General features: G+C 43.1%; 1 protein-coding gene across 1 annotated transcript; it reads left to right on the top strand.

Moving 5' to 3' along the window:
* Positions 1–282: 282 nt before the first annotated feature.
* Positions 283–11,701, top strand: lrrc75ba (leucine rich repeat containing 75Ba; the record flags this gene model as incomplete). Its single annotated transcript, XM_083903299.1, has 4 exons — positions 283–585; positions 5,016–5,144; positions 6,384–6,496; positions 11,098–11,701. 4 exons carry the CDS (start codon positions 283–285, stop codon positions 11,699–11,701), a joined length of 1,149 nt encoding a protein of 382 aa, XP_083759425.1.
* Between the last annotated feature and the right edge of the window lie 3,176 nt (positions 11,702–14,877).

Here is a 14,877-nt window from a genome sequence, read left to right as displayed (position 1 = left end):
AGCATCATCATCCTCATCATCATCCTCCGAGCACAGGCGCACGTAGCCTGCTCAGCTGCGGTGGTGAAAACAAGTCAGGACCGTGTGAGAGAACAGTAATGTAGTGTCTGACAGTCAGCATCATCATCATCATCATCATCAGCAGCAGCAGAAGTGAGGAGCTTCCGCTGCGAGCAGGAAAACAAACAAAGACGCAGCTGAGGCTGACGATGACGGGCTTTTCCTATTCGGAGGCTGATCTCGTCTGAGCTGCAACAAACACCTACAGCACCTACAGCAAAGATGGGCTCCAGACTGAGCAGACAGAACAGTCTGGACAACGAGAATTTCTCCAAAAAGAGGCGTAAGCTCGCGGACAGCGCTGCTGGGGACGCGGACAGAGACAGAGACAGAGACAGAGGCAGACAGGGCGGCGGAGACTTTCTCTTTGCCCTCATGCTGAAATCGGACAAGCTGCCCGGGATGCTGCGGAGGACCAACCACAGCCCGTATATGAGGCGAGTGGCGTGGATCAAGGAGATCCAGAAGCTGCTGCGCGACCGAAGGATAGAGCAGGCGGGCGACGTGCTGCGATCTCTGCGGAAGGTACGACTGGTGTCGGCCTCACACACACACACACACACACGAGCAACAGATGGAGAACAAGCAGTGTGTGTGTTCTTGTACTTGGGGCATACTGAGGACCGGCGAGGGTTTTTAACCAACACAGTGAGGACATTTTTGCCGGTCCTCACTTTGTTTTCATTGAATTCACTTCCTTAGGTTGTAAACATGCTATACTCTGATTTTAGGTCCTCAATTTGGTAAAAAAAAAAAAAACTCTCTGCTCTGGGGCTCCACCTGCAGAGATTTTATGGTACTGCACCCAGAAGTTCTTTATAGATGTCATTCATGAAGTAGATTTTTGTAATTGTGTTGATTTATAAAGTGGAAATGCTGGTCCTCAGTATGCAGCAAGTACAAGAATGTGTGTGTGTGTCACCCCTGACCTCTGACCTCAGCTTGAACCACTTGCTCAGACTGTCAGAAACATACATTTCCTCATCTGCATACAGTTTTGATCTACAGTTTGCAGTCTGCAAAATATTTTTTTAATGCAAATATTTTGTCTGTACTGTTGTTGTTGGTGAGTTCAGTTTGTTATATGAACATTATTCCTGAGTCTGTGACATATAAGGAGGATTTTATCATTTATTACATAATGCACCTTTAACTCTTTGTATTTGACATTAACACATTTCGGGAAAGAGTAATTAATAGTTAAAAGTTAAAGCTAAATAATCATAAAGTAGTAGCAATTCAACTGAAAACAAATGTTTACATTTACATACCATATACCCTGCCCGTGGCTTTATTGCTATTGGTGACGAGATAGACATATTTTTGTATTTATATTATTTGTATTTATATATGTATTTATATTTTGTAATTTCCGATCACACATGCACAGAATGTCCGTGCTGGTTGTTTCGTTGGCTCTCACGAAACACTAAGATGACATGAAAATCAATGCGGTGCCAGAAAGCGTTGCACTCATGCTGCAAAAGAACGAGACGATGCGTCTCTGTTTTTCCTGCGTCACAAACGTGTGATCGCTGCTGTTGTCGTGACCAAAAGACAAAATCCAGTCCCGTCTTCTGTGTGACCGTAGCTTTTGTACTTTGCAGAAATGAGGCCACGGGGCCCAGTGCTGTGTACCTGTGACACATCAGTTCAGAGGCAGACACAGTATGAGGCCTGACACACACACTGTGTTCCCTCCCCACTGTGAGCTGACACTCACTTTCAAAGGAGGAGCTGTGTTCTTAACCAGGAAACAGTCAAAGTGTGTCCTGCATGTCGTTGTTGTTTGTTATGTTGCCATAGAAAAATACACATGCAACCGTCCTGGTTCCTTCTCCTTAGCCTGTTCTAATGCTCCCATTAGAGCAGCCTGCCCCCTCCAACCCTCTCCACTTCTTATGTCTGTCTCGCTCTCCCTCTTTTTGTCACGGTGGCCCTGAGGTGCAAAACACATACGTAAATCACAAAACACAACGCAAATCAAAAACACAAACGCAAATCAAAAGACACAAACGCAAATCAAAAAACACAAACACAAATCAAAAGACAGAAACGCGAATCAAAAACACAATATCATTAACTCAAAACAGAAACACAAATCACACAACACAAACACAAAAGCAGATAATACGAAAACTTTAACTCACAACGCAAACACAAAAGCAGAAAACACGAAAACATTAACTCACAACGCAAACACAAATCACACAACGCAAACACAAAAGCAGAAAACACGAAAACATTAACTCACAACGCAAACACAAATGCAGAAAACAGAGAGTTAATGTTTTCGTGTTTTCTGCTTTTGTGTTGTGTGATTTGTGTTTCCGTTTTGAGTTAATGTTTTTGTGTTTTTGATTTGCGTTTGTGTTTTTGATTTGTGTTGTGTTTTGTGATTTGCGATTTGCGTTTGTGCACCTCAGGGCCACCGTACAGTGTAAGCCCTGCAGTCCATTGTTTCACAAAATAAAAATAAATGCAGTTATACTGAACAACATCCACGTGTATGTGACAGTATCCAGACGCCTGACCACCTCTCACATCCTTCAGTTCACTGGAGTAAATAGGGCACGGTGTCTTCTGTTGGTACAGACTAGAGCCGGAGCAGAAGGCACACAAACTCCAGTCTCTAGTGTCAGAGGAAGGTTCAGGGGGGAAGTGTGTGTACACACAGTGACGGAGAAACAGGTCAGTGGATTTAGCGAGAATCACAGAATCCAGGGCACAAAGCAGCACAGACTCATCACCAGCATGTGCTTTACAGTGAACGCCTGCTACAGCTGTGCCTTTAACTGTTTGAACAACACATCCCTGGCAAATCTGTGACGGTGAAACGTGTGATGCAACATGACCTCGTTGGCTGAGAGTTACTGAGGCTTAGCGGGTCAGTGCTGACCGGCATGAGGACGACGGCAAACCTTGTTGATTGCTTTAGTAAATGTGGGTGCGTTCAGGTTGTGACGGTAGCTTTGTTGATGTCTTGTGTTCGTCGCCCTCAGCTGTCGGTCAGTCCAGCATTAATTACTCTGTATCCTCGTCACAGGAGAAGAGAGTGGGAATAAAAGCCAATAATATAACCTGGCTAGCCAAGGCTCAGTGACAGTTCCAGTTATTAATAAATAACTCTGCGAGCACGACTGAGAGGTTCTGTTGTGTGATTTCCATGATCCTCTGAGTTAATTGGTGAATAACACACGAGCTCTGCTCCAGATACGGAATAGATCTGAGCTTCGCTGCAGATCTGGGAAGGATTGGTGGCTTCACGCTGAGCAATGAACGTGACAGTCGACTGTGTCTAAACTCAGATGGGGGAGATTATTTTTATACCTTGTTTCTCAGAAGGTGGAAGAAGCAGCTTCTCTGCCACCTCGGCTTCTGTCTGTGTTTACTGCTGCCCTTGTTAAAAGGGGGAGCCAGTAAACGTGGAGCTGCCAACCTCCCACTCAAACTGTCTGTTATAATCAATGCCAATTGTATTGGAGAGAGAAACGAGTGCAGGTGTGTGCATGCTGCAATTAAAGTTGCTTGGTCACAGGGGATTCGACAGTGGAGTTGGTGTTGACAAAGGCAGATTCAGTGGAGTTCAGCACACACAGCCTCGCTGCTGCTGCTGCTGCTGCTGTTACTGCAGATGCTCGGTGTGTGATTTGTCATATTTTGTCAACTTTGCCTCCCGCAGATAGAAAATATATCATATTATGCCCTTTCCAGATTTCTGCATCACATCTATTCAGTGTCACTGTCCTATATTGTGTATATATTGTGTGGAAGAGGACTTGTGAGTGTGTAGACTGTGCTCAGTCTTATAGCAGGGGTCTCAAACTGGCGGCCCGGGGGCCATATGTGGCCCCCCAATCGATTAAATGCGGGCCCCCCCCATTTAATATCATGTTATAATGAAAACATGACCCACGACCTCAGCGTCTTTTAAACACAGTGTGTAGCTGAGGCTCAGCTGCCAGCGAATGTGATAGAATATAATGTTTATTATAAGAGTAATAATAAGACATTTGGTCATAATTATCACGAATTTTAATGACAGTTGTCCACATTATTATTGATGCAATTTAAAATAAATGTCTGTTTTTGATATTTATACATTAATGTTGCATCATAAATAGTATTATTAGGTGTACGTGTGTTATCATGATGCAATATTGTGAACCGTTGTTTTTTTCCCCCACTTTTTGTGGAAATCTGCATCATTTGTGTGTATTTTTCATTCTTTGAGCCCCTTTGTTGTGTCTTTTGACCAAAACCAGAACACATGCACTCAAAATGGAGGTGTGCACACATTCATCCACATGGGGTCTGTGCAGACTAATGCCAAGATGACGGTGGATGATGAAATTAACATCAAGTAGACCCCAGTGGACCTCAGGCCTTAGGTTTGTGGAGACAACATAGCAAGGAGAAGCCTGTTTGTCTGGGAGCAGAGATGTCAGCAGACCGTCACTTATAAAGTTTGCGTTTCTAAACCGCAAAGAATTACATTTCATATGTATTTATGTATTTATTCAGAAGCTAAAACACAGGAGAAAAAAACTCCTCGTCTCGTCTTAGTCTCAGTAAACCCTGCTCTCGATCAGGACTCGGTTTATGTTGTGTGTTGTCGTCTCGACTTCAAGACTAATCAGCATGTTTATCTCTGGCAGATACTTGAAGCACGCGCTGTGGCGTGGAGTGCAGCGCTCCGAGGCTCTGTGCCATGTATGTGCGATTATATATGCTGAATCACGACGTGTTGTGGCTCCCTGAAGATTTCCCTCTCCCGCTGCAAAAGCACCTTTTATGAATATTTTAAACAGAACGTTTCTTTTATCCTTCCATTCCCCCTTTTCTCTCCCGTCCCTGGTCCGAGGGCACGCGGTCTGTTTGTAATTAAGGCAGGATGTTTACACTTCTAATCTTCTGTGATTTGATTCTGTCGTTCTGTGTGTGTCGTGTTGCAGGATCTGGGTCTGGAAGGCAGCTCGCTCAATGACATCTTGTATAAAAACCCTGCCTTCCTCAACCTGGTGGACCCGATCTCACACGAGCTGCTGCTCAGCCTGGCTCGGGAGATGCAGTGTCCTAAAAAGGTAAGAAGAAGAAGAAAAAAAAAGGATTCTGGAATAGAAAGCATTCTCACATCAATGAGAATCCAATCACAGGATGTTGTGTGTGTGTGTTTGAAATGCTGCAGACTGCAGGCTAAAAATAGGAGTCGTTCAGTATCCATTCATGTTCACTGCAACCAAAAACTCATAAAACTGAAGTAACCTTTAATATAACGAGTGATATCCCTGAAGGAATTAACAGAACCGGCACATTAAAAATGCATTTTGTAATAAATCATGATGACATCACTGCACAAAATTGCTGTGAATTCGTTTTACACGCGACACACACACAAACGAGTGACTGGTGACTTGTAAAGCGGTTGTTTTCAGTGTTACTGTGTCATTAGAATCAGACTCCTCTGTTAAATATTGAGATTTTAGACATTTTCCTGGTAATTGTTGGAATATTAACCCACGTTTTTAGGATTGTTAAGTCTTTTTAAAGGTGCATTATGTAATAAATGATAAAATCCTCCTAATATGTCACAGAGACTCAGTAATAATAACAAACTGAACTCGCCAACAACAATATTTGCATTAAAAAAATATATTTTGCAGACTGCAAATCATGTTTATGTTTTGAAATCATGTTTTGGCGTCATGTGGCGCCACCTACCGCCGTCTACCAATCATTGCAGTCAGTAGAGTCTCAGCTGCCGAGCAATCACGGGTTGCCAGTTACGTCAGAAAACGAAACCCTAAAAGACCTCGGTGTTTTGAATTTGAATGTAGTAACAGTTTTTGGCCACATTCTTACATATGGCGCCTTTAAAATAAAAGTGCACAGAAATAGCGTTCATAACTCAGGCTCCGTTTCAGCCTCCAGTCGTGAATATTGAATTATTCGAAGGTAAACAACCGTGACCTGTGTTTACCAGTGGCTGATGTTGAATCTCTCTCCTCACACACACACACACACACACACGCTGCATGTGATTACATTATCTCGCTCCAGCCGGTTGCAGCTAAATTGTGTTTTGTTCAGATGCAGCTCGAGGTGTCTTGAATTTTCTTTTTCTGTGAAAGATATAACCGAAAAGAAATAGGTAATAGGATTTAAAGCTTCTACGTCGAGTGAAATAATGAAAATGGTGAGATGTTTGGGGGGTTTTTTTTCTGCCGCGCACAACAATCAGAAATCTCATTTTGAAAAAGCATCTGCTCTGTGGTTTTTCTTCTGCGTGGCCTCTCTGAACGCTCTCTCTCTCTGTCTTTCAGGACGCAGACACCATCAAGTCTTCTGATAAGATTTGCAGGCAGCTGATCTACCACCTGACCCCGCACTCAAAGTGGCTGAGGCAGAGCATGTCCAGACAGAAGTCCCAGGCCTGGTAAGCCTCTCTCTGCACAGACGTCCGGTCTGTAATAAAATGGGGAGGACAGGGCTCCACTCCATGTCGAGATCTAGAGATTTACCATCTTTGTAGAGCAGAGCTGGCCACAGGCTGACCTGATGGGAACACCGTGGTTATAACCACAGCTGTCAGTCATGGCTGTGTTTAAGTGCTGAGGTCCTGGCAGTGGCTAATGTTGAAATTAGGGATGCACCGATGACCTGCCGATACCGATTTTAGCCGATTCCGATTTCAATTTTTTTAAACCCCTTTACAGCATGCAGAAAGATATATATTTTTGCATCTTTTCTCTTTAATAGGACATTTTAACATAGAAATACAATCAGTCCACATCCAATATCCAACTAAAAATACAAAAACTAATCACTACCTGTATGTGTAGTTTATTTAAAGGGACACTGTGTAGTATTTATGGGTTTATATGACCCAAAATCCACTTTTTTATACATATTATGTGCTCCTGCATTGTCTAGTCACTGTATAATAGTTTTTGTTTCATTTTCGTAGTGTTTCAAAAAGTCATGTAAAATAACATGGTCGCGGGGCCGCGGTTGCATAGCCACTGTTAGCCATGTTTCTACCGGAGCCTGTAAGGACAAACGCGAGAGAACAAATCAAGCGTCTCTTTACTTGTAGCTGAAGTCCCGCCTCCACTCTCTCCGCTTCGAAAGACGACGAGGACAACATTTGACCGGGTGAGGACACCGTAGCGCTCAGGGAAGGGAGGGGGTGAGCAGAGGAGCAGTTCTTTGTTGTAAATTTCAGCCTCTCCTCTAGATGGCACTATAAACTACTTACTTCGCCTTTAAGTATAAACATATTTCACAACATATTACCTACATACAAATAAGTAAATTAACTAATGACCAAGAGCGCAGACCTCACTCTCTCTCTCTGATGACAAACAAACAAATGCTGAGTGCTGATCAGTGATTTACGGTCAGGTGCATCCCTAGTTGAAATGTAAATGAACTCGTCTCGATAAAAGACTGAATTACTTTAATGTGCAAATGATGACGAGAGAATTAGCGCGTGTCTAAACAGGCTTCTGTGTTGCACAAAGGAGCGGCGTGATAATGTATTCACGAAGAGCACAGCCTATCTTTGTGTAATTGATCATTCTACGGCTGCACGGACCGGCACACACACAATTCTCTTATTTTCTGAAGATAAACATAATTTTAGAATTGAAGGAAGGAACACGGTGAGATGTGGCAGGTTCATTATGAGTCAGTCAGCGCTGTCGACGCTATCTGAATCTGAAATGTGACACCGTGTTCCCTGGGATCTGACTCTAACCCAGGATTTAACCAACACTGACAGCATGCACAGATACGTAGCACTGCTAAAATCCTTTTGTTTTACCTTGTCATGTTATGGCCTGTATATGTCTGCAGAGAGAGAGAGGAGGGGGGGGGGGAGAGCTGGTCTGACACCAGCTGAGCTGCATAAATCATTAAAGCGAGAATCCACCCTGAAACAGAATATTAATTGCGTTGATGCCGTGAGCTCTGACAGCTTCGTCTGCCGTCGTGTCCGCGAAACAAAAAGCTGTCAGATCTTCACAGACGTGAGACGCAGACACTGACTGTCACTGACTGTCAGCTCACCTCACTAACTCAATATCCCAGAGATGCTTTGTCTGCTTTGTCTGCTCTAACACTTCTATCAAAGGAGCGCTGTGATTATTCCCTGGGTGCACACACTTATTTTCCATTTATATTAAAGAAGGCAGCTCAGCTCAGGTTTTAATGTATTGTATCAGGCAAGTTCAAAGTTTGTTGGGGAGTTTTTCAGAAAAAACACTTTTTCTTACTTTTTAACAACGCTCCTACGCTGCACACAGGAAGTCATTTGTTTTATACAAAGGTAACATTTAAAGGGACACTGCGTAGTATATATATATATGTGTATATACTGTATATATACTAGGGCTGCAACTATTATTTGATTAATCAATTGTTAATCAATTACTAATTTGACTATTTTGATTGATTAATCAATTTTAGAGGTTTACAATTAATACAAGCTTTGTGATTTTTCAGCGTTTAAATGTGAATATTTTCTGGTTCCTTTGCTCCATATGACAAAAACTATATAAAAACTGAAAAGACATTTGAGAACATCATGATTTCCAGGTTTGGTAAACACTGATCATCATTTATTTCAATATATGGGTTAGGGTTTTTTTTTATGTGAATGACAAAACACTTTGGGCTGTTTTTGTCGCTTCCATTTTCACTCCGCTGTCTTTGAACACAAACCATGAGTCACCGTTTAGCAGGAGGCTGCGTTGCTTCCCTTCGCAGCGTCTCTTCGCGTATATACATACTGTATACGTTATTGTGCAGTGCAGCATTCCGTGCACATTAAAACCTCCTCTGGAGTGCATCAATCACTTTTACTGATTGTCTCAGTGTCGAGTCCTCTGCCAGGAAAATACAAAGTGGTGAGAGCAGCTGTCCACTTTTTTAATGAAGCCTCTGCCGTAAAACAGAAGTATACGGAGGTGCTGCATGTTTGTGTGTCTTTATGCAAGTCAGCTGTCAGCACTGAGCCTGGATTTCCCGCCTCAAGGACGACGCAGTGATTCCTGTCCAAACGTACACCACATACAGTTGGAATCGTCTTGTCTCTGCTCTGTTATTGTCCAAACACGTTTACATATCATTATTTTCAGCTGTCCACGTGTGAGTCTTTATAAATGAGAGTTCACTCATGCCGTATCACTCTTTAAGTGGGAATGCTTAATGCATCGCTTCATTATCTAATGGATATGTACTCGATAATGTCATTTCTAATATCATCTGTTAAGCTCTGTGACAGAAATGTGGCTGTCGTTTATGTTATTACTGGCTTCAGTTTGACGTTTATGCAGCAGGGGATTATTCTGTCTCTCTCTCTCTCTCTCTCTCTGCCGGCTGCACTCGACTTAGTGACATGTATAAAATGTAATTTCATTCATCGTGGAGAGAGAGCGCTGCACCACTGCACCATTTTTATTTATTATTTATTTATATTTTAAAGGGCCCATATTGTGCAAAATCAACTTTTTAATCATTTTAGTACTTATATTTGGGACTCAGGGGGCCATACCAGTCCCCAAAATGTGAAAAAAACAAGACTCAGTCATGTTTTAGTGGTTCCACTTAGTGTAAGTATAGGCGATAAAAAACGCGATGTTTAAACCTCCCGCGGAATGACGACATAGCGACACATTTCACCGTGGATGTTTGCACCCCGCCAGGCAGAGTACTTCAGAGCTCTGTGAAAAACGAGAGTGCAGGCGAGGGAGGCAGAGTGGCTGCACAGCGGAGCACAGTGTTTTACACAAACTTCCAGCCTCAGAGGATTTTTGTGTGTCCAGTGGATATATTTTATTTATGAAAAAAATGTTCACAAGCTTCACAAGTCCTTTGTTGTTGATCGTGTGTGTAAATTCCTATGCTAGAAAAACACCTTGAACGCACCAGTGACATGTGTGGATCAATAATATGAAGAGCACGCGTTTGAAAGCACTGCAGAAAGATGTAGATGTTGTCCTACATTTCTTCTCAACCAAAGTCTGCCTTTCTGTCGTGTTTCCACGTTCTCTCCTCATTATTGATCCACACACGTCACTTGCAGCTGCAGTAACACTGGTCCATTCAAGGTCTTTTTCTAGCATAGGAATTTACACACACGCCGCGCGGCGCATTAATCGTTTTCATTTTTCAGCATCTATATATGTTTATTTGAGAGGAGTTGTGAGGCTCTTAATGTTCAGTATCACCCAGCTGATCTCTGCGTAACACAACTGACCAAAACACCAAAGCAAAACTGAAGAAAAGGCTGCGATACATCATGGTCATTTTATGTCTTAATATCATTTCTTACACATAGGACCTTTAGTCACTGAGTACCAGAGGACATTATTCTTGTCCGAGCAAATTTGACAGCACTAAGTGGGACTGACGGGAAACACAAGTGTCAAACATTGTGGAAAATAATATATTACTTTCACCTGTAATTTTACATTACAGGTGAAAATAGTCTATTAGCCACTGGCACAGAAGAAGAACGTGAGTTATGTTCTCAGCGATGAGCCTGTAATCCTGCTTGTGTGTAAAGCACTTAAGACACAGATACCTTTAGTCTCCTTAATCACATCTTCTGTCATTGCCTGACATCCATTTTCTAAATGAATGTTCTGTGTCAAACTCGGGGACAAGAAAACTGCCGGAGCGAGCAGAGAACCTCACCCACAGAGAACCTCAGCCACAGAGCTGAAGAAACAGATTTGAATAGCGCTTTAGCCTAAAGTTAATGCACTTTATATTTAACTTAACGCACACTTGAGTAAGTATGGGTTTATGTGATCAATAATGGATCATACAGTCATTTACTGTATATGTTACCAAATTCAACCACTGCTCTATATGAGGGGCTGCTGGTGCCAATCCCAGTTGGCATTGAGGGCATAAAATAATGTATGGAATAACTGTGATTTTTTCAAGTGAATGCAATACGCTTCCGTAGTTTTCAGCCTCTAATGTGTGTTTCATGTCTTGGTCCTTTCTTTTCATGTCCCCCAACAGTCTCAAGACAACCCTCCAGAAAAAGCTGTCCAGTGACACCATCGACTTGTCCGGCATCCCGCTGTCCACCCGCGACGTCCGCCAAGTCGTCTACTACCTCCAAAACAACCGGGACAGTGTGGTGGCCGTGGACATCAGCTTCACTGAACTCCATGATGAAAACCTAAAGCTCCTGCTGCCTCTTCTCGCCTCGCTGCCCAAACTCGGCACGCTTGCCCTCAACGGCAACCGCCTCACGCTGGCTATTCTCAAAGACCTCACAGAGATGCTCAAAGACCCCAAGAAGTTCTCCAGCCTGTCCTGGATTGACCTGGGCAACAACGTGGACATTTTCACCATGCCCCAACCGCTGCTGGTCGCGCTGCGCCGACGCTGCAGCCTGAAGAGCAGCTTACCGACCATCTACGAGTACACGGAGGGCCAACCCTACAGCTACCACCTGGAAACCTCCATCGAGGAGCCCAGCCACTACGAGGAGGAGGAGGAGGACGAGGAGGAGGAAGAGGCAGAGGACGACGAGGACGACATGGACGAGCTGGAACCGTGGGGTTTAGGGAAGAAGCAGCTCTCCAAAGATTTCACCCTTCACTACTGTGAGAGGTGATGAGAAGGCGCTCAGAGGCTCTCTCACCTGTGGATGCGATGTCATCCCACAGCGCTCCCCCCCCCCACACCACCACCACCACACTATGAGCCCAGTCATCCTTTGAGGCACATTGTGAAGTTCTCGTCCCCGATACATAGCTAATCGAGCTAATCCCAACCATGTCTCTGAATCAACCCACTCAAGACGGTGACGGTCACAACGGCAGACTTACTGTGTCGGTGGACGGTGACGGTGTCATCGGAGGGGGGCTGGAACGATTTAGTGAACCAACGCTCGCTCTCTCCCTCTCTCTATCTCTCTGTCTCTGCTTGTGGCAGCTGAGGAGCCAGTTCCGAGGAAATGTGAGTCAGTCGGTCGGGTGGAGGAGCAGCAGCATTGTTGTGGTGGAGGTCGGACAGCGGGTTCCTCTGGGTCCTCGAACCAGGACTGAAAGTGTCTCTGGCAGACGGGGCCTCGCTCCACATTGTGTGTGTTCTCTGTTAATCTCTCAACAAAAGCTAGGACACAAGTTCAACAGACTATACAGCCAGTGACCCGTCACGTGACGCTGGCAAAAACTGCTAGGTCAAGACTTTTTTTTTGCCCTCCCACCCCCTCCCTCCCTCCTCCCTCCCTTCCACCCACATGTCAACTTGTGAATACCCACGCGGCTCTTGTGTTGATGTAAATGAGGACACACAAAAAAACGTGGCTCTGTTGCTGTTTTTGTGCACAAAGAAATCTTAGAAGACAAACGGGTTGGACTCGACGATGGGTGACGAAATGACCTTTTTATTATTGAACTGCTGTAGCCATCACCACAGTGTTCTCGGTACATTCATGACACGACTTCCAGTCGCAGTGTGGGTCACACTCTGTGCCCTAACTGCCCTTCCTACTGCCATTTTTTCCACCACAAACACGTTGACATTTACATTTATTGAAATCCAATGGGCCTGTGTTGTGTTTATAATGTGACACAACCATGACTGTTACTTATTGGTTATAATCTGTCTACAGTAGCACATGATGATTAAGTTAAACTGACCGGAACACTGCAAATGCACTTTACGGCACTATTATTTTTTATATATTTCAGTTTCTCCACGGCATAAATATACTGTGCGTGTACACATTAGGCGTATTTACAGAGCAGGTGGAGAAACCTCATTACGGTAAAAATGACAACCAAACGGCTCATTATAATTAGGAGGCTCATTAAAAACATAACCAGATATATGATGAATGTGTTTATGTGTGTGTGTTCTGTGTGTCCGTAACAGTAAAATGTCTGATTACTGCTGTAATTATTGTTTTGTCTTCTGTCCAGAGTGTGAATCTGATCCCAGTGACCGGCCGCTGTAAAAGCTAAAGATCCGTAAACAAGAGGGAACGTGGCTAATGGGATTACAATGGCGAAGCAGGAAATAGTACAGGAAATGTTACCTTTATGTTGAATGGTTACTCTTAATAATGGAGAGCACTGAAAACTCTGTGTTTCTTGTGTGTCGACGTCAGACTCTTCCTCGTTGTAGCTTCTGTGTATTAGTCTCATGCCAAACACTTGACTGCCAATAAAACAAAACGATCCAAACTGAGGAGTAGTTTGTTGTTTTATTTTGTAGATCTCAACGACAGGAAATGGTTTTCATATGTTCAAAACACTTTGCTACAATAATAAATACCTTATCTTTGCAGATTAGTACGGTGGCCCTGAGGCGCAAAACACAAACGCAAATCAAAAAACGCAAACGCAAATCAAAACACACAAAAACATTAACTCAAAACGGAAAACACAAATCACACGCGTTGTGAGTTAATGTTTTTGTGTTTTCTGCATTTGTGTTTGCGTTGTGAGTTAATGTTTTCGTGTTTTCTGCATTTGTGTTTGCGTTGTGAGTTAATGTTTTCGTGTTTTCTGCATTTGTGTTTGGGTTGTGAGTTAATGTTTTTGTGTTTTCTGCATTTGTGTTAGCGTTGTGAGTTGATGTTTGTGTTTTCTGCTTTTATGTTTGCGTTGTGAGTTAATGTTTTCGTGTTTTCTGCTTTTGTGTTTGCGTTGTGAGTTAATGTTTTTGTGTTTTCTGCTTTTGTGTTTGCGTTGTGAGTTAATGTTTTCGTGTTTTCTGCATTTGTGTTTGCGTTGTGAGTTAATGTTTTCGTGTTTTCCGCTTTTGTGTTTGCGTTGTGAGTTCATGTTTTCCTGTTTTCTGCATTTGTGTTTGCGTTGTGAGTTAATGTTTTCGTGTTTTCTGCTTTTGTGTTTGCGTTGTGTGATTTGTGTTTGCATTGTGAGTTTATGTTTTTGTGTTTTCTGCATTTGTGTTTGCGTTGTGAGTTAATGTTTTGGTGTTTTATGCTTTTGTGTTTGCGTTGTGAGTTCATGTTTTCTGCTTGCGTTGTGTGATTTGTGTTTTTGTTTTTGATTTGTGTTGTGTTTTGTGATTTGCGTTTGTCTTTTGCTCCTCAGGGCCACCGTAGATTAGCCTGTAATGTTGTTGTCTGAGAAGAGGCCTACACCTGATCCTCTGCTGGCACTTTTCCTTCCTGCTCCCAGACATGGTAATGTGGCATTTGCGGCTCCTATAAGGTCAGGGCACAGTGTGATTGTCACACCCCCAAGGTCCAAATACCATGTGACAGGGCAACAGAGCCCGTCCCCCCAAAAATCACCAGGATCCTACAATCTGACCTTTTCCTTTCAGGATTGATTTATTTATTTCCCCCTGATTTTAAACGCATCTATGCTTGGTGCAGTCACGACAGGAGAAGGAAGTCATGTTTCTTTGCAAATTTTCACTCAAAGTGCTGTTTGTGTGAGTCACTCTTTGATGTGGTTATCCGGCCGCAGCTGCAGCTGCAGCATGCTCCAGCACAGAGATGAAAGATTATTTATGAAAAACAGCAGATTGCTCAGAATACATTATAGCAACAACAAAAAAAAAAAAAAGCAGAGCAGATGACAATACAAGTCGCCTCGGGCTGAGGAAAAAAAGGACCTATTCGATTTATTTGAGTCTTTGTTTCTCCACTTACATTTGTTCAAATTATTTTCAGCAAACATCCTGTATGAAACATAAGATAATCAACGTTCTGTGAATACAATGTAAGGCGAACACATTTCAGTTTATGAAAACTACCCTTTAAAGCATTGGTTCTCAAAGTGTTGATACCTGAGGCCAATTTAGGAACCC

Source organism: Microchirus variegatus (genome assembly GCF_963457635.1).
Source record: "Microchirus variegatus genome assembly, chromosome: 16".
NCBI classification, from domain to species: domain Eukaryota; kingdom Metazoa; phylum Chordata; class Actinopteri; order Pleuronectiformes; family Soleidae; genus Microchirus; species Microchirus variegatus.
The sequence above is the reverse complement of the archived record's forward strand: the minus strand, read 5'-3'. Positions and strand labels throughout refer to the sequence as shown.